The following is a 20804-nucleotide window of genomic DNA, read 5'->3' on the forward strand; positions in this document are numbered from 1 at the left end:
GGATTCAATTCGGGGCCAGAAGATTCCCAGCCGTATGTATGTACTTGTTTTGTTAACGACTACCCAATCTCTAAAAAATTATAAAAGAATTAAGAACGGTTGCTTCAATAATATCCAAGTACTGAATTTTTATAAAACTGGAGTCTCTAACACTTCAATACAAAACATGCATTTTCTTGGAATTTTTGGAGGTTTTCAATTTTTTAAAACATGTTTCCATAATCCGAAAAGTCTGAAAAAATACACATTAATAATCAGGATGAGACACAACTAACGTAATAATATAAATGTGGTCAACTGAAGACTTTGATATATGTATATACATAAAATCGGCAATTTTATGTTTTCCGATTTGTTTAAAAATCGATTTTGCAACCAAAAATTTTGAAAAAAATCTCAGTAGTGTATGCTATTCGGTAGAATATTTACGAATTTTTTCATAATTTTCTGTTGAACATGACGTGACTAAAAACAGGTTGGATACTTCTGACCATCTTTTCCGGCTATACCTTAAGAATAAACGAAAACATTATTTAACTAGAGGGTTATTGTTGCTCGCTCGCTTCGCTCGCTCGCGAGTAGGGTTGTTTTTGCTCGCTCGCTTCGCGAGCTCGCGGATAGGACTGCTCTTGCGAAAGGGTTAGTGGTACGCATGGCTAGTAGTACCTATAGCTATTAATGTTTTTTTTTATTTGGTGTGTGACTCTCCACGAGCCACACAAAGAACTTCCCGATTCGTTAGTTGCAGTATATTATTATCATTATTAAGTGTAATTTTTAAGAAGATTATACGTTTTCAGGGAAATTCAATAGTTTTCTACTTATCAAAATGTTTGCTATATGGCGTCGCATTAAACCAACATCGTATGCACGTTGCTCGCTTGGTTCCTTGTTATAGCATACTAATGTTGCAAAATGAATTGTCTTAATTATTATAGTTTTTCGCGAACGATACAACTCCTCATTATCCGGGTTAGCAGTATTGACCTTGGTTTTCTTCGATACTGTTAATTTAAATTGTCCCAAAATATATAAACCGCGCTCAATTTTGAAACTCTGCTCAGTACTACATACAACATCTGTAAAGTTCGTTTTTCTGATGTTTTAAAATTCAAACATACTTTCTCGTATGTTTGTCCCTGACTTTTATGAATCGTAATCGCTTCAGCAGGAACCACTGGAAATTGACTACGTGTGATTTGATATTTTTCCTCACTCGACAGATTTACATGATTCGAGATTTTTCGTATTGGTGTTAAATTTTGATGAATATTTGCATTTTTCATATAATCACGATTACGAGTTCTTACTTTCACTCCTACTCTGGCCAATTGAAAATCTAACCACAATATAGACGAAATTTTAGTATTTTCTGGAAAAGTATAATAAATTTTAATATTCCGCATGTGTATGTGCTCCATTAACCAATCCGTTTTCAACATCAATGTTATTAATAATTATCATATAGTTTATATTAATTTTCAATTTAATCTCAGTTAATAATTCGTTTTGAACTGATTGTTTTTTTAAAGATTGAAATATAAATTTTTTTTGTACTTTCATCGATATTCTTTGAAAATGTATTCTTGGGAGTAGAGATGATTAACTCACTCTTGCATTGGGATAATTTTCGATTATTGTAAGCGGAAACATTAGCGTAAGGTACAAAAAAAAATTTTTTTTAAGTAAAAAAATTTTTTTTAATTTAAAAAAAATGAAAAAAATTTTTTTGTGTAATTAAGTTTGTTTCTTCGGTGGAAACATTCCGTTCTCTCGTATAAATTGCATTGTTGAATGAACTCCTTTCGAAAAAAACTAAAAATCTAAAAAACTACTTGACCAATATGGACCAAAATCTAATCAGCTCTAAGTTACGACGGGGCACATCGATTGCATCATTCATCATCCTGATCGCGTTGTTACTTTTTCAGAAAACGTTAACGAAAAATTTGATACCATAGAAACAGACATACGCACACACACACACACACACATACGAACATTTTGCTGAAAATAGTCTAAAATGACTGCAATAACCATGAAACGTGAAGATCTGCTAAAAAATCGATTTTCGATTTTCGGGGTCATTACAATAACTTCCCTATAAAATCGGGAAGTTAAAAAATACAAAATATATTTCTGTTTACATCGTTAAAAGCGATTTTTCAAAAAAAATTACGCCCAATTTCTTTTCGATATCTCTTTTAGATCAAAAGTTATAGCAAAATGTGCGTCGCGCCGCGTGCTATGCCCGAGATTCAAATGCGCGCCGTCTCCAGATTCCGACTTTCCGCCTCATGCTTCCGAAACTTCGGCAACGTGAAAATCGAAGGAACGCGTCGGTGTCGATCAGTCGAGCAGGTAGTCACACGAACATGGTAGAGGTACGCTTGTTGTGTAGCGCGCGTGCAATCGAGCAGGCACTCACACGGGCAGAGTAGAAGTACGTTCGTACGGCGAGGACGGTCCGTCAGAGAGGGGGAACCTGTGCTGGAGGGGAAGCGTCCTCGCGTCCCCGATTCTGGCATCACTGCTGGGCAGAACGTTTTTGGCTGCGCTACAGTGAAGAGCGTTTGAGTTTGGTGGACAGCTAGTCGTCGCGAGTAGAAGCGAAAGAGTCAGACGTGAGATCGTGTCAGGAGATTCTGCCAGCCTCGTGGGCTCGTTGACGTGTCTCGCCGTTGCGTTACGGGTCGAGGGTTGTGGTGTTTAACGGTGATCGTTGTTTCCCGGTTTATTTAAGTCCGCGCGTGCGAAGACAATGAGTGATCTGGTGAATAACGTCTCCGGTCAAACCCTAGCGGGTCCGATGGAGAATCTTAACGATCAGCCTCCGACATCAGAAGTGGGATTCGAACGGAACTCGTCCGAGAACGATGGGACAAATTGGAAACTCACGTTCGAGATGTTATTGGGACGGATGCAAGGTCCAATAGTGCAGCAACCAGTATCCACAAAGGCCCGGATATTTTTGCCAGAGTTCGACCCCGACAATGCAGACCACAGTGCGAAAGCTTGGTGCGGAACTGTAGATGTTTGCCTCGCGGAGCGACAGATACAAGGCGAAAAAATGTTCCTGGCCCAATATGTCACCTTCGAAACCCCTGCCGGTGCAACGATGAGGATCAACGGGGGAAAACCACGAGAAGGAGCTAATGGCCTTCGATTTCCGTAAACGGTCAGCTACCGCCGACGGAAAAGATCCAAAGGCAACGGAAATCAAGAAGACGAGGAGTGGCGTCACATGTTTTTCATATGGCAAGGAAGGACATAAGGCTACGGACTGTCATCGACGCCAAGGAGCGACACTGGTGCTAGGACCCAAGCCTGGTACGAGCGGAGGCAAACGCGGACCAACGCAAAAGCCGGTTACTTGTTTCAAGTGCGGAGAAGACGGCCATATTGCTCCACAGTGCAAAAAGTAGGATGGAAGATCGCATCCAAGGGTATCCACGGAACGGCGGATCAACCTGTGCAGTATCGCGCCGGTAACAGCAGAACTTGCGGAATCGGGTGAGGTCTAAGATTTTTGTTTCGATACGGGTGCGGAACGCTCTGATAAAAGAATCAGTAGCGAATAAATTTTCCGGTAAGCGATTTGAAAATCTAACAAGGTTAATTAGTCTGGGCAACGCCAATGTGATGAGTAGCGTACAGATACTGTCTCAAGTAATCATACTCGATCACAGCGTCGAAATTCTTTTCCATGTTGTACCGGGTGAACATTTGAGCAGTAGTATTTTGATTGGTCGCGATTTAATAGCGCAAGGGCTTTCCGTTGAAATTTCGGCGAATAACTTTATTCTAAAGCGGGACAAGATGATAAAGATTTGTGAAGTCGACAAGAAGATTGATAACTTTAACAGTATTGACACGGATATAGTCGGTCCCGATAAGGAAGCACTGATCAATTGGTTGAATGGATTTTCCGAATCGTTTGTCATCGGTACGCCTACGGGTAGGATAAATTCGGGAGAGCTACTAATAAAGTTAATAGACCCTAATCGTACTGTGCAACGACGACCATACCGACTTGCTTAGTCCCAACGAGAGGCAAACCGTAAGGTACAGAATCAGCGAGCTCTTGTCGGCTGGGATCACTAGGCCCAGCTGTTCTCCGTTTGCCAGTCCCATAATTCTCGTAAACAAGAAATATGGTTCCGACCGTTTATGCGTTGATTATTGAGAGCTGAACAGTAATACAGTCCCCGATAGGTACTCCTTACCGCTCATAAGCGACCAAATCCAACGGTTAAGCGGAGCACAGTATTTTACGACATTAGATATGGCGTCGGGTTTCCACCAAACCCCTATTCATAAAGACTCGATAGAGAAAACTGCATTTTGTTACCCCGGATGGTCAATACGAGTATTTATCCATGCCGTTCGGGCTTCGCAATGCTCCTTCAGTATTTCAAAGGGCCATAAACCGAGCCCTTTCTGAACTCGGAAACACGTTTGCAGTATGCTACCTGGACGACGTTATAATTCCGGCCGACTCTATACAGCAGTCCCTAGAGAGGTTACAAATAGTGCTAGAGAAATTAAAATTAGCGGGATTCTCACTCAATTTAAATAAATGTGCATCCCTAAAATCGCGTATTATAGTAAGAGATCCTCTGACGCCGAATCGCGATATCACTCATATGAGCTGGAGACGTTGGCCGTAGTTAATGCCATAAAGCATTTCCGACACTTCTTGCAAGGAAGACAATTTCTAGTTGTCACTGACTGCAACTCGCTTAAAGCCTCGCGTACAAAAATTGATCTTACTCCCCGGGTACACAGATGGTGGGCGTTCCTTCAGGCATATGATTTTGACATCATATACCGAGAAGGAAAGCGCATGAGCCACGCGGATTTCTTCTCGTGAAACCCATTACCGACCAATGACAGTCATAAACGAGTTGAACAGAAACGGGTTAATTTAGCCGAAATATCGGAGAATCGGTTACAGGCTGAGCAACGACGAGATGACGGACTGACCAAATTATATCTCACAATCAGTTAGAAAACAATGAAATGGATTCTGATACTGTTAGGACATATTTGTTAAAATCGGGAGTTTTGCATAGAAAAATACAACGTGAGAAACGCAGTCAATATTTGCCCATAGTCCCTGTACATTTTAGATGGTCCGTAATTAATAACATTCACGAGTCCATTATGCATCTTGGTTGGAACAAAACATTAGAGATGGCTTATCAACATTACTGTTTTCCTAATATGTCTAAGTACGTTAGTAAATTTGTCGAAAACTGTATCACTTGCAAATTAGCAAAGCCTCACTCAGGTAAAACTCAAGCCGAGTTGCATCGCATCCCAAAGGTAAGCGTACCGTGGCATACGATTCATGTCAATGCTACTGGAAAACTTAGCGGCAAAAATAACGTAAACGAATATGTGTTTGTGTTCGTCGACGCGTTTACCAAATTTGTTATTTTACGACATACAATCAGTATAGACGCGGCTAGTGCCATTAAAGCAATAAATTACTGTGTAAATTTGTTTGGGGCTCCGTCCAGAATTATTGTCGACCAGGGCAGATGTTTCGCAGGTAGTAACTTTCGTGACTTCTGCGAGACCCACAATATTGACCTGCACCTAATCGCTACGGGTACGTGTCGTGCCAATGGTCAGGTAGAAAGACCGATGAGTACGCTTAGAAATATGCTAACAGCGGTAGAACTAAATAATAGCAAGTCCTGGCAAGAGTCTCTTGAAAGTGTCCAATTAGCATTGAATTGTACAGCAAATCGTACTACCAAGCACAGCCCCTTAGAATTGCTTATAGGCAAAGTTGCCAAACCAATGTCTTTATCAGTCGTTAATAACGAGGATGAAGAATTAGACCTTTAGGATATCAGGGAACAAGCGACCCAAGCGATCAACCGAAACGCCGCGAAAAACAAGACACGATTCGATAGTAGTAAAGCAGAAATTATTCGATTTTCGGTCGGAAACTACGTTCTTATAGAAAATCACGAACGGAATCAGACGAAATTGGATGCTAAATTCCGCGGTCCGTATAAGATAGTAGAAGTTTTGCCTAATGACAGATACCGTCTGAAGTCTATAAATGGCAATAGAGTACTTATGAGCGATTGAGATTGATGCCTGATAGTTCTGTTCCCATAGAGCTTGATATACGTAGTAATTGTAGCGATACGGAATTGACAGAACGTGCCGGTGCCGGCAATGACAACAGTGAGGAAAGAAACATGTGAAAGTCCATGCGTCGTGCTTATTAGTCGTAAGCCATTATTTCCAAACCCAGTTTAGCTGGTAAAGAAGGCGGGGCGATGTAACGGCAGGCGATGGATGTGTTTGGTCATGTTGATGACTGTGAGATGTGTGACCACATGGTTGGTCGGTTGCCACATGGGTTGGCTTTGTGTTGTGTGACCACATGGTTGGTCGGTTGCCACATGGTTGGCTTTGTTTTGCTGTGTCCAATGGTGGACACAGTATTTGGCATTGTTGTCTTGAGCTCACTGTGTGTCAGAACCGCTTGGCCGAACTGTCTATTTCATGATACCGAATGTATTTCAGTATGTTTTGTTGAGAATTGGCTAAGACTGTTCACGTGACATCGACCACACATGTACAATGCTTCAACACAGAGTACATATGGAGAGCACGGCAATCTCTCAGGGCTCAATCAATATTTTGTCAGGATGGACGAACGGGAAACATAGATGATATTTCTATTACAGACTGATAAACTCATTGTAACTGCACACGAGGACGCGTGATAGTCAGGAGGGCCGTGTCGGGACATGACGGAAGCGACGCAACCCGTTGACAGAGACGCGTAACGCTTGTTTATTGTAAAAGACAATTATGTTATCTCTTGGAATTATACGTCTGTGTAGGATTAAAGTTTAGTTTTAAAAATAACGGTTTGGGGATTTCGTTTATGCGTTTACGGTCGAACGGCTGAGAGTCAGATGCTTGACCGTACCATAGTAATTGCTCAGCGAAAAGGCAATAAAACGTTTCCCGTTTACCTGCATCCCTCATCGTGCGTGGCGCAAGGAGAGATGCGAAATAGGGTCCCTGGAAGGGATGGGCTGGGGCAGTGCTGTGTTGCCATAATGAGCTCCGTTTCAAGCTCCCGTACTCCCCTACATACCCCTTCCACTATTCCATTCCAGCATTCTAAGCCGCGCGGAGTGGGGCGAATGGGAGCCACGTTGCGCGTGCGCGATGGGGACACGACGATGAAACGATGAAATTACAAACATAATTGACATATCGCAAGTTTTAGGTTATTGCCGCGTATCGTACCTATCATGTACTTATACTTAATGAAATGAATCGTTCCACATAGAGATTATAAACATTGTTTATTATAAATAAAATGAATTTCAGTCGTGCACTGAAGTATGAATGGCTTATTACAAGGTATATTGAACAAAATGTTGAAATCTGTAGTATTGAGTTACATTACAGTAGAATCATAAATGTCATAAAATTAAATCATAATATATTTTAACACTTTTAAGGAATGGACATAGCAAGTTTTGAAACTACCTTTTTCAATGCATATATTAAAAAGTTTGGTATTGGGGAGATGAAACTAATTAAGTCTTTCCACATCTGCATTTGAATGCGGCAGTGACATGCATATAAATGCGAGTTTCGCTACTTCATCGTACAATAAATTACCTAATGTATCTTTTAATTCGCTAACGGCGCACCAAAATTCAAGGACATTTAATTTTTTCAACTTTTCTCTTTCATCTGCGGAAGGGTGTGCGGCTAATAAAACCCATTGGCGAATCACTTCTGCTGCTATGACTTTGGACGGAAATTGTTTTACAATAATTTCTATTTGACCTATGTGTTTACTACAATCTAAAGCTACCTCTGGAGTTAAAAAATTTAAAGCCTCTACAAACTGATTATTACATGGAAGTCTTTTTATCGACTCAACATACGTAGTTTGAAAAAACTTCTGTATAACTTTGTAAAATTCTACGATTTCATTATTTATCTCTGGCTTACTTTCTCTTAAGTCTCGTATTGACTTGGTCGCTTCTGGCCCAATAAAAATACTTTGTAATGGTAATAATGTGTTTGTACCATTCACATCTAATGTTCCAAATTTGTCTTTCTCCAAAAATTCTGTTTTAATGAAATGGGTCCCTATGAATCCTATAAATTTTTTACAATCTTCAGCAAGTTGATGTACTAAAATATCGTGCGATTGAAATAAGCGATTGTATTGATTAAAATGTGTTAAAATGTACTTCAAAAATTGTAAGTAGGGTTTCGAAAAATCATGTGTCATATGAGAATATATACTGGTCGCACTTAAATTTTCGTCCAAATGATCCAGTAAAAATTGACTGCGCAATGGATCCCATTGTTCTAAAATTCTCTCAATACAAGTTGCTTGTACCAACCACCTAGTTTTGGAAGGACGCAAAACCTTATGCTGTTCTATCCGCATTAATTTCTGAATGTCCTCTAAGAAGGCTATCCTTTTGGGACTGTGTGCAAAATATCCGTAAATGTCTTGTAACAATTTGTCGATACATTTAGGGATACAATTCATGGCATGTACAGCAATTAAATGCAAGCTATGGCATACACATGCAAACTGTAAAATTTTGCTATTGCTAGCATAGAATCTACTCATGACAGAATTGTTGCGCCCTATCATCACTGTTGTACATATTCCGGATACTCAATATAAGTATATTTATTAAGTACAATTTCTAAACGAAATACAAACTACGGACGTAATACAAAAGATCTTAGTAGTCTAGACAAGACTCGGTAAGAGACTGATCGGAAGCGAATGAAGACTGAGAAAAGAATGCTCGCGAGAGGAAGAAATCAGCAGGAGATATAGGTTTTGGGTTCTGTAAAGTGGGGGTTGTTTTAGGTCTAATGGTCAGTAAGGGATGAATCATGGGGATGAGGTTCAAAGATGAGTAATGGTAGATGGAATGTCGAACTGAAGATAGAGAGACGAACTGAAACGTTTAGATTACATGAGTGATTACTAATGCTAGAGAGAATCTTATCGTTGGTATACAACATCACATTGGCATTATCGGCTCCTATCCCACCTACCTTACTAACAGATAAATTTAACTTATTCAAACTATTCGTGATACATTTAAAGATATTGTCGGCAGTAGCATCTTTTATACGAATTAAATCTAATAAATGAGTTTCTAAATGATTATTGTTTATATAAATCTTACTAAAACACTTAAATTTTTTATATTTTCAACGTCTGTACTTTCGTCTATAATAATGAAATTCATTTTATTTATAATAAACAATGTTTATAATCTCTATGTGGAACGATTCATTTCATTAAGTATAAGTACATGATAGGTACGATACGCGGCAATAACCAAAAACTTGCGATATGTCAATTATGTATGTCATTTCATCGTTTCATCGTCGTGTCCCCATCGCGCACGCGCAACGTGGCTCCGGTGGCTCCCATTCGCCCACTGATAAGCGGCCCCTACACGGTCAATCAGGACAGATACTCGCGTCACTCACACAACTCTATATACCGTACCTATACATATATACTTTAATGTACACGCGTACACTTAATCTTACGAGTGAAAAGGGTAGAAATTGGTACAGCTTTAAATGAAATTAATATTTATTAAAAACTTATTTTAATCTACAATGTTTTGTGTAGTCAGACGCTACGTCGAAAATTGATATGTCTGAGATTTGTACATGTTTTAATTTTTTATTCAGAATTTGGTTGACGTGTTTTATATATCTATTTAAAATATAATGAAATATATTATAAAAAATGGTATATTTTAATCCATCGATATGTTGCGTGTGGTCTGTATTAAATACTATGGTTTCTTTTAAATATTTTAAAGCTTTTTGGCTTAAATTGCTTTCGCAGACATTATTAATGATGATCGAATGACAAATGTCTATTACTAAACTTGTGTCAAATAATTTTTCCAATTCCGACAGTTTTAATATTGCTTTTTTAGGATGACGGGTAGTTCAGTGTCTAACAAATATGTTTCGCGTGGTTAACAGACAACGAATATAAATGTTTATTTATCAAAACAATAACACGTAACAATAACAAAATAAAACGAAATGTAACAATAACAACAATAACGAGAAAACTAGATTATAACGTTAACGACTATCACGTACTAACAAAGTACAATGTTTAGCCGCGCGGAACTGTGGGTTCGCGACTGTTCCGGATCACTGCCCGCCAAGTTAATCTTGGGCAGCTAGTTCAAATGATAGAATGATCGCAAAAGACAATAATTGATTCGCTTGACTTGATATCGCATGAATACGTTAATGGAAGCGTTTCGTCCCGGACCTGCTAGTGGACTCGTCAGTAAGGCTGATCTAGCAGGTCCTGCCTTATACGCGCGCAGATGATGATATGAGGATTCGCGTTTGTGATTGTACGCACGCGAGGGATCTCGACTGGTTTGATCCGGTTCGCGAGGGATTTCGACCGACGCGATCCCGGTTTGTCGGGTGTCCTGATCACTGGACGACGAACTACCGTGATGCTAACTTTGCACATGTTATAAACGATTGACGAGACAACGGCTCGTGCGTTGTACTTGTTTACCCGAGGACTGGAGAATGTCACGGCGTTAGAGCGTAAAACTCAACTGAGTGACTTCGTCTTCCAGTCCTAGCGCGATGCCCGTTGGATTCTCGAATATGAAATAAGATGCACTGATTGGTTCCTGCAGAAAGTTGCATTTCCCAATCAGTACACACTTTGGCTTCTAGGACCTCCTTCCAGTAGCTCTGAATGAGGCCCTGGGAAGGAGGAGTGGGGCGAGATCTTACTCGGTCGACGACGCGACGGTTCCAGGTAATTCGAGACCCTGCGTAACGGTCGCGGACGGTCCTTCGGAGGGACAAAATTTATGACACCGTGTAATTTCGAGGGTGTAGAAAACTGAACGTTAAACAGATGCCTTGACTGGTCGCCGAATGACCCTAGTTTGTTTAATCCTTGAGGAGGATATTTAGGCACGTTCGCATCATAAATCCTGTCCGAAGGAAACCTACGAACTCTGTTCCTGTGCGACGGAACAACAAAGATATAATGTCACGTAGCGCGGACAACTCTAGAGCGATGCGTTCTCAACGAGTGCCACAAGCTTTCTGTCCACTGGTAAAAATCCTTTTTGGTGGGAGGATTAGCAACGTGGGAAAAACCGTTAAAATAAGGGGAGGAATTCTCCGTTCCTCAAGAGTAAGGAGAAAGTTTCCTTCCCCAAAACCAGGCCTGGGCGCGGTTGGCTCGGGGAACACATGTTGCTGCTTCTCCTCTTGGCTTGGTCGGCAAGTAAGTCCCCACCACGGCCGCTCCGACTCTTCCCTTAGCCTTAGCCTTAGCCTTAGCACGAGCACCCCCGCGATGCTGCACCGGCAGGTTACTCACCACTACTAAGAAAACATATACACGCACATAAGACCCTTGCCCGAAGCTGTGGAACTAGCGGCATTTACCAATTCCTTTAATTTTTATGATAGGGATGATTCACGGGTACAGGCGAACTCAGGTAAAAAATTCGCAGAGCTGAAAGAATTTGGAGGAAAGTTTGTAGCTACGACTAGTAAGTCGCGGCCATGGACGTACATACAATAATTCATGCAAATTAATATTTATATACTTACTTGATTTTTTATTTATTCCTAGCGCATCACATCATTGACCAGTGCATCAATATCCACTAAAATCCTTGAGGTTGCCACTCTCATCAAAGATGACAATGACCAACTTGACAAGCTGGAGCGATATTTGGATTTAACAAATTTCATCGTTGAAAATGCCGCTTCGCATTTGTATGTCGTTCCAAACATCGAGCATATTCTCAGGCCGAAATCTATTAATTTCGGATATTTCTCCATAGGAAGTAGTTAAAAAAATTCTTGGCCATGCTCTCTTCTGCTCATTTCAAATGGATCTGCTTGCAAATTACACAATTCCAGACGGTATTCTTGTTTCTGGTTCCTGATTTCACATCCTTGCGGATTATTAAATAATTGAAGATCCTGATCCAATGTATTGAAGTCTTGAAACCTTGATTTGAATTCTTTTGCTATTTCCTCTAAAATTGGCACTATTTTGTCAAAATTTGCAGTTCTGTATTCATCAGCAATCTGCTTGCATGCTGGAAAATTGTGCAGCTCGGACGATTTAATTTCTGCTATGAATAAGTCGATTTGGTTCCTAAATCCATAAATGTTACATATCAAATCAGAAATTGTTTGATTCTGCGTTTGCAATCTACTGTTTAAGCAATTTAGGTGCTTGGTTATATCTGTGATAAATGCTAAATTGCATAAAAATTCAATATCATTCATTTTTTTGATGATGTCTTCATCTAACTTCGAATTTGTTTGGAGAAATTCCAAAATCTCCTTCCTCAAAGCGAAGAATCTTTCTAAAGTTTTTCCTGCGCTGAGCCAGCGGACTTCGCAATACAATGAGAGGTCATTGTAAATAGCATCAACGCTTTCGAGAAATAATCTAAACTTCCTGTGGGATAAAGATTTATTTCCACCCCTAATTGTGTTTACAATTTTTGTCACAATCTTCATAGTGGGGCCCACACTGATAATTTTTCCACATAATGCCTCTTGATGTATAATGCAGTGGAACGTCGGGCAATTGATTCCATGCTTCCGTAATAGGCCTCTCAACCCTTTTTCCTGTCCTACCATTGCCCTTGCGCCGTCCGTAACAATTGCGGTGCATTTTGAAAATCCTCCATACTCTTCTACCGTCTTGTAGAATGCTGCAAATATGTCTTTTCCTTGTGTCGTTTCAAGCAGCGGCACTACTTCTAGCAGCTCTTCCGTAATTTGGAATTTATCTTCTATCGACCGCACAAAAATACACAATTGACTTATGTCGACGACATCAGTGCTCTCGTCTAAGCACAAGGGAAAATATTTGCAATCACTTAACATCGCTTTTAATTTTTTAGAAATATGTACGTTTATGCTCTCAATACGCGAGGTAATTGTACGGCGCGATAATGGCACCGCTTCATATTTCTTGGCAGCTATTTCATCGCCAAATGCCTTTGCCATTTCAATGGCACATCTTTTAACAAATTCACCATCCGTGTAACTTTTTTTGCTACGCGCAATTTCTAAGGCGATTGCAAACGATGCTGCGACAGATTGCTGTTGGTGCGTTCGTATTTCTTTTTCCACATATCCACGTCGCTCTTTCATTTTTGTCAATAGTTCTGCTCGGTACGATGCAGGGAATGTCTTGTAAAATTCCGCATGGTGCGTATCATAATGTCTGGAAAGATTGCTTCTCTTCATAGACAAATTCTTGTTGCATATTAAGCATCGGAGCTGACCGTTCCAATCAACAACAAAGAATTCTTTCTCCCAGCTTTCTTGAAATGAGCGCACCTCTCCATCTGCATTACGATTTCTGCTTTCCCTGGCCATGGTGTGTATCAACACAACAAAAATATGGACAATAACACCACACAATAAAAAAAAATGAATAACAACACAACAACAATAACAAAAAATGAGATAACACAATAACCAAAATTAACGAAAACAACAAAAAACAGCGATGAAGAGACGGTGTGTAGCGTACGATAGCAAGCGACTTACTAGTCGCAGCTACAAACTTTTCTTCAAATTCTTTCGGCTCTGCGAATTTTTTACCTGAGTTCACCTGTACCTGTGAATCATCCCTATCATAAAAATTAAAGGAATTGGTAAATGCCGCTAGTTCCACAGCTTCGGGCAAGGGTCTTATGTGCGTGTATATGTTTTCTTAGTAGTGGTGAGTAACCTGCCGGTGCAGCATCGCGGGGGTGCTCGTGCTAAGGCTAAGGCTAAGGCTAAGGGAAGAGTCGGAGCGGCCGTGGTGGGGACTTACTTGCCGACCAAGCCAAGAGGAGAAGCATCAACATGTGTTCCCCGAGCCAACCGCGCCCAGGCCTGCCCAAAACAATTCAAAAATCGTCGTTGCCAAGGACATTGCAACGGTTGGGTCAGGGTTCTGGCAATCGTCACTTTTACGACCGAACCCTCAACGCAACCGTCCAACGTGCGCACTTGAGAAGGATGGAATTTCCGCGTCCGGAAAGTCCCTCTTTCCAACGCACCATGTCCACTACACTTTACACGTGTCGCATTGTTCTATTTTCATATATTTTACAGCAGCAACTAAAATATCTTTGACATGGGCGTCGCTTGTGCTGTTAAAATGTACCTCTACATTAGTCAAAGAGTGGTTTGCTTCCACATCTTGTTTATTCATATTAATTATATTCTTTGTGTGAATAAAATAGTCTGAATGGTCCTCTTCGCAATTTCCTTTGCAGGATATCCTTTTACCAAAGTTGTTTATAAATATACTCTTGTAATAACTTGTGAACAATGAACATGTTGGATTGGAATTTCTCCCTCCATGGCTTCTCACTAGACTGAAAAAGTTTTCTATTGCATCTTGGTTTAGATTTCTGCCAGCAAAGTTAATATTTAAACATTTTAATTTAAAACTCAATTTAATTATATTTTGTAGTGTAAAAATCCAATTTTTTAAAACGAGCGGATACATCTTATCTTTTGGCTTATTTGGTATAAATTTCATTGATTTGATTACACGAATTCCTTCGTTCCAAATGTTCATGTTTCGGGAATGGGTGTTGCTATCGAAATTCTCGCTATAAAAATTATTTAATGTATCAAATAACGTATTAAAAAAACGTAATAAATTTGAAGTATGCAGAGGATCCGGTGACAGTACCACACTGTGATTTCCCTCAATAGGTTTGTAATTGGCGTAGAAATGAATTATTTTTGAAAATGTTGAACTAAAAATTTGTGTGCAATACGCCACTTTCATTTTTCTTATGGATTCTTTTTTAACATGCTGGTCAGTAATTTTCACCAAAAGACGGTTCGGTCCATTTGCGCGATCAATCTCATACGTTCCATCTATGTGTTCCCACTTGACTGAGTCAGACTCAGTGATGTCAGACTGTCAATCAGAGTGGCCAGACGAGTACAACCTTGAAACTCGCGAGGGGAATACAGTACCCCTTCTCTGATGACCAGCAATATGCGCAAGCGCGACGGGGATCGAGTAAGGCGCATGGGAGACACGTTGCGCTTGCGCAACGGGGATCAAGTGGGGCGAATGACGACGCGTGGCGCTTGCGCGATGGGAACACAACAATGACAGATGACATATTACAAGTTTTAGGTTATTGCAGGTTATTGCCGCGTATCGAACCTATTACCTACATAATGAAATGAATCATATGAATCGTTCTAGATATTATCAACATTCTTTATTATAAATAAAATGAATTGTAACATGTGCGAGTTTCAGTTGTGAAGTGAGGTATGCTTATTATGTATAATATGTATGTTGAAAAAAATGTTGAAATCTGTACTACTGAGTTACATTCCAGTAAAATCATAAATGTCCTAAAAATAAATCATAATCTATTTTAACACTTTTAAGGAATGGACATAGCAAATTCTGAAACCACCTTTTTCAATGCATATCTTAAAAAGTTTAGTATTGGGACGATGACACAAATTGCAGAACTAAAAATATTGTGTGAATATAATAAATATATTATACATAATACAATGATATACAATAAAATTGTAGGACAATATAGCCTATCAGCTAGATATACATATTAGGGTGGACCTTAGTTGCTCTTGTGCAAAATTTTTTTTTAAATTCATTTGATGCGACCCTTGCAATCTGTTCTACTCGGTAAAAAACTAATTCCCTCCAAATTTCAAGTCGATCGGACAAAGGGAAGACGTGTCGCAACGAGTTTGTTTATGCAAAAAATTTTAATTTTGCGAAAAATGAAAAAGTACACATTTTTTCAATCCCACTGGTCATTAAACACTATTTTAATGTAATATTCTTATTATATCAAAGCAAAAATTAAATTGTTTAATGAATTTGTTTAAGCAAAATTTTTAATATTTATTTTTTAAATATAAAATTTGATCTCACATTAATATAAGGAAAAGTAGAAAAAGACAGTTAAATACTTATAATTAAATATTTTATTTATAGGCCTAATTATAATAAGAGTATAAATAATTTTTAAAAATCTGTACTTAATGTTGTTTTATCAATTTTTGGGTATTTTTCCCTATAATCGGTTGTAGGATTAAGTGGATTCGAGGTAGAAATCAACTTTGCGTGTCCTATGCTTGACAGGAGTGAACTCTTTATTTGTTCTCAGTAGCTACAAGTTGTCTCGCTGTGCGCTCGGGCTAGACTGACTTTTTGTCGTCCGTCTTCGATGCTCGGTAGCTGCGATTTTTTTCAAATCGTCCTGATTGGCCGGGCCTGTATTCGCCTTTTTCGGCCAATCGGCTATTTTCTTGGGGACTCTCTTTGCGCCTCCCTTATTCCTTGCGCCCTTGGCGCGCTTTGTCTGAACGCGGGGGCGGTCCCAGAAGTTTGGTAATGTAACGGAATTTCCTACGGGCCCGCGGTTCATGACGTGTCCGGCTATCGCCTACCTGCCTAGCTTCGCGGTCCCTTCGGAATCTCGAGATTTACGGCACCCGCACTAACTGTTGGGGCCGAAGGTAACAGGGTCTAACTACCAAAACGTGATACAACAAAGACTCTAAAACGCTCGCTAAGACGAGTAACGGCTTTCCCAAAAACAGCTGTGTGCCAACGGGTTCCATAAATTCGCTCGACCATTTGCACGCCAAATTCTACTAAATGTACGTGCCGATGGCCGCTACACGGTTACAATTTGTAATATGAATTGTTTTTCTTCTTCGTTTTTGCATAACGTTAAATTATAATCTTTCATTAATTTTACTGCTCTTTCTGCAACGTCATTCACAACTTCTAATTTTGTTATAATACCTATCGCTTCGGTATAATTATTATTAGTTTCCCATAGTGCTGGATCAATTAAAAGAAAATCTGAATTTATATTGAACCCTTTGAAAAAATTATTTGATTCAGATTATACGAAATGTTGTATTTCCAAATTCGCAAGATTTTTAATTTCTATAGTCGTTGTCATGTATCTCTTATAATTATTATTATTGTTTACATTTTGTAGTGCTTGCACCATCGATCTTTTTGTTTCTACTGAAACTTCTTTATCAAAAAACGATAGCGTCGCATTCTCCGGTGACAAGTACCATAAATGGTTCACAATTTTTTTTAATGCCACATCGCTTATTTCTTCGTTAACATTTTTGTAATGAATTATATTTTTGATGAATTCTAGATCTACACGTGGCGCCATAGCAGCCATTGGGGGGGTCAACTCGCCCTTTTTCCCTCTGTTTCAATAGAAATAATTTATCTTCTTCGATTTTTATCATTTCTAAAGCATTCGCATGGGCGATGTCAAATAAATCGTCCAACGAATCTTTGAATTCTTGTTCCCGCTGTATTTGGATTGCAGTTCGACGATTGACAGATTTATATAATGTTCTCCATTTCTGATAAAGATACTTCAACTTGTCAATGCTATCCGACGTCTTCTTCACTGGTATTCGTGCTTTCTCCCAAAATATTTCAGTTTCTTTTATAACTAGAGTAGCACTTGCTTTAAGGTCCAGCTTTACTTTTCTCATATTATATAAAAGAACTCGTAACACTTGTCCGTTACTCGGCAATTTTGCACCAATAATTTGTTGTTCGTAGTAGTCCAATATAAACAATTGATCACCACTTCTTATCTCCATTTTTGCTCACTGTCACACTAACAAATTTCGATACTTCGTGATGCGAATACCTCGAACTCTCGACGTAAAATGAGGTTTCTTTTACTAAGGGACTAAGGGACCAGGAAGCAGGTATAAAACTGGAAATAGAAGGATAGCTCTTTGGAAGGGGTACTGGTTATACCGTTGGCAGCTGCAGCGGCCAGAGCCAAGCGGTTCCCGAGCGTAGACAATACAACGACGCGACCGTTTGGCGCGCTCATAGCTCTACTCCGTAATGTAATAAACCAAAATATTGACAATATTGTTGAAACTTTCAAGGAAAATTTCTTATTATACAACCACAAGATGATATTTTTATGTTATAACAGTAACTCTTATCATTAAAACATAAAATTTGAGTTGCATGTAAAATTAAAGGGAAATTACTGAAATTTTCAAACTTCAAACCGATTGCGACACCCTTTCCTGTTGTCCAATTGAGTTCTTCTTTTGCAGAACTTATTTTTTTTTTTATCTGGAACAGATCTAGGGGGTCGCATAAAAAAATCAGATGGTCGAAAAATAAGGTCCACCCTAATACATATACGCTACGGGAAAGGATGACTGGCGTGGGCGTTCAAATAAGAACTATTCAGTTATTGCCAGTGAAGCTGTCCGCCAAGAGTGAGATTTATTAATGAACTCTACGAACTGAACACTCAGAGCGTCGCATAACACAATCAAATACAATACGATACAATAAAATATAATAAACAAATACACACGCACACACACCAAAATAAGCAAACAAATACTCAATATATATCACTGTCATTGCCGCTATTCTCAGTTTCACCAGCGAGCAAGGTTCCAGGTGATTTTTGTGGTATTTCTTCTCTATTGTACATTTGGGCATTAAATAATTCTAACATCTGATCTGTTATTTGGAAGCTGGTAGCATCAATTTGTTTTGATTGCAAATATAATTTAATACGTGTAAGATCGCGAAGCGTGTGTGTATCAAACATGTTTCTTTTTTTATCTTTTATGTCTGTTATCATGGAAAAATATCTTTCTAAATGTGCATTTGAATGCGGCAATGACAAGCATATAAACGCAAGTTTTGCAATTTCATCGTACAACAAATTATCAGATTCATCCTTTAAATTGCTAACGGTGCTCCAAAATTCAACAACATCTAATCGTTTCAACTTATTTCTTTCTCGTGCGGTAGGTTTTATGCCTAATAAGAACCACTGGTGTAACGCTTTTTTAGCTATCACTTTGGATGGAAATTTATTTAAAGAATGTCTGATCGCGCCGAATGGTGATGCGAGACTTGCTCGGGATGGGTAACTTGTGAAATGATTTGATCACCAGGATTAACTTGTAGAAACTCGAGTGAAAAACAAACTTTATTGAAGTATGTGAAATTAGTGGACTGTATAACAGGTGAGACTTAGCGCGATTTGAATATTACCAGAGTATTCTTGTCTGGAAATTCCGTATGACCTGAACTGTAAATTCAGTGCCGTCAGAGAATGACTTCGGTATCTTTAGCTAATCGCTACTCTGGAAAATCTTGCTAGTCTCGCGCGCGCTTGCCGAACACCGGTATTTAAGCTTGTTACGAATTGCCTACGTGTATTTCACTCTGACGAGAGTCCGATTGAGATACACGCGGATTCCCGTAGGCAATGCCAGAAATAATTATGTTTATTATTTGGGTTCGGAATGACTCTACTCCCTAATGGGCAGTTTCACTTAATCGTTTATTGGATAGGAAAAGATGGTAAGAGACACAATGAATCTTAGAGGTTAACTGGTATAAACATAAATATATTATATCAAAAGCAAGATCTATATAACATGTTAGATCAAAAGAATGATCACGAGTTAACAAAAGAATACGAGCGTTACAATATTAGCTGAACGACAGAATTTTAATATGTTCGTTATTCGTATCGCGAGTACAACGGTTTACATATAATATTCCAGTGAGGGAAAACCCACAGTCTGTTAAGGACTACTGGAAACTATATGCAGATGTGAATCTCGACATTCAACGATTTGAATAATATAATATACCAGTGAGGGGGAAAACCCACAGTCGGAAATGACTACTGGATATTATTCGCACATGTGATATTCAACATTCAATGAGATCAATGATAATATAATACTCCGTGCAACTCACCACTCGAACACTACAAATAATATATTACTTTGAACGAGATACGTAGCCTGTGTTCGATTTATTATACTATAATACTGCTGGAAGACACCTGTAAAGAAACGAAACACACGCACGGTTAACAAAGTCAAGATGGCGGAAACCGTTACAATGCCACGTGTGAAATACCGATATTAAACAGAAACGATTCTAATACGAGTTAAGAATACGACTTTCTAATTAACTATACCAGTATGGTCACCGTGTAGCAGTCATAGACATATAGAGATAGACTGCGCCGTCTTATGGGCGAGTTGAAGCCCACAATGGCGGCGCGCGGTACAAAGAGTGAGAGAGAGAGCATTAGCCGGGGTCCATAGCGCTCTCTTTCTATATGATGTGTCGACACATCAATTAGAAAGAGAGCGCTATGGACCCCGGCTAATGCTCTCTCTCTCTCTCTCGCACGCCGCCATTGTGGGCTTCAGCGCTCCGTACAGGCCGCGCAGTCTATCTCTATATGTCTATGGTAGCAGTATGCCGTATGAGTGAGTGAGAGAGAGAGAGACTGAGAGAGAGTGAGTGAGAAAGAGTAGAGTGAGAATCGCGGCAGGTGTCGCATAATGACCATTAGCGACACCTAACGAATCATGTACGCCCTACATCGGCAATTGTATGAATATGGAGAGATTGAAACGAACCGCAGAAGTATATGGACGTTGCTGAATAAAACTTGTTAAGAGCACCACACCAGGATGACCTGGGCAAAGAAAGAATGTTAATATATAAAAGTTTAACGTAAACCGAGCCTTTGCTTGAACAGGGAGGAAACGCTTTTCCTTTGTTCTGAACAACTCTAACGGATTTGGCTTACGGACAAAACGACACGCACCTCGCGATTGTACGTCGAAGAGTGACTCGAGACCACCGT

General features: G+C 39.4%; 1 protein-coding gene and 1 long non-coding RNA gene across 2 annotated transcripts; both read right to left on the reverse strand.

The window, feature by feature from the left end:
• Positions 1 to 11913: 11913 nt before the first annotated feature.
• On the reverse strand, positions 11914 to 14668 carry LOC143218364 (general transcription factor II-I repeat domain-containing protein 2B-like). The gene is made up of 5 exons (XM_076443498.1): positions 14595 to 14668; positions 14249 to 14498; positions 13642 to 13711; positions 13029 to 13412; positions 11914 to 12932 (listed from the first exon to the last, which is right to left on the reverse strand). The coding sequence occupies exons 1-5, from the start codon at positions 14666 to 14668 to the stop codon at positions 11914 to 11916; spliced, it is 1797 nt and encodes a 598-aa protein (XP_076299613.1).
• Positions 14669 to 15580: 912 nt separating this feature from the next.
• LOC143218262 (uncharacterized) lies at positions 15581 to 20804 on the reverse strand. The gene is made up of 3 exons (XR_013011009.1): positions 20766 to 20804; positions 20575 to 20633; positions 15581 to 19985 (listed from the first exon to the last, which is right to left on the reverse strand). It is a non-coding gene; the product is annotated as an uncharacterized LOC143218262 (long non-coding RNA).

Source organism: Lasioglossum baleicum, chromosome 19 (genome assembly GCF_051020765.1).
Source record: "Lasioglossum baleicum chromosome 19, iyLasBale1, whole genome shotgun sequence".
NCBI lineage: Eukaryota > Metazoa > Arthropoda > Insecta > Hymenoptera > Halictidae > Lasioglossum > Lasioglossum baleicum.

Bases quoted from the DNA above. Each gene is read 5' to 3' on its own strand.
- LOC143218364 (XM_076443498.1), bottom strand. From the start codon at position 14,668: ATGAACATTTGGAACGAAGGAATTCGTGTAATCAAATCAATGAAATTT. The intron at 14,499-14,594 runs GTATCCGCTCGT...CTTTGCTGGCAG, and splicing joins AATAAGCCAAAAGATAAGAT to AAATCTAAACCAAGATGCAA. The intron at 12,933-13,028 runs GTACAATTACCT...CCTTGTGCTTAG, and splicing joins AGCGGTGCCATTATCGCGCC to ACGAGAGCACTGATGTCGTC.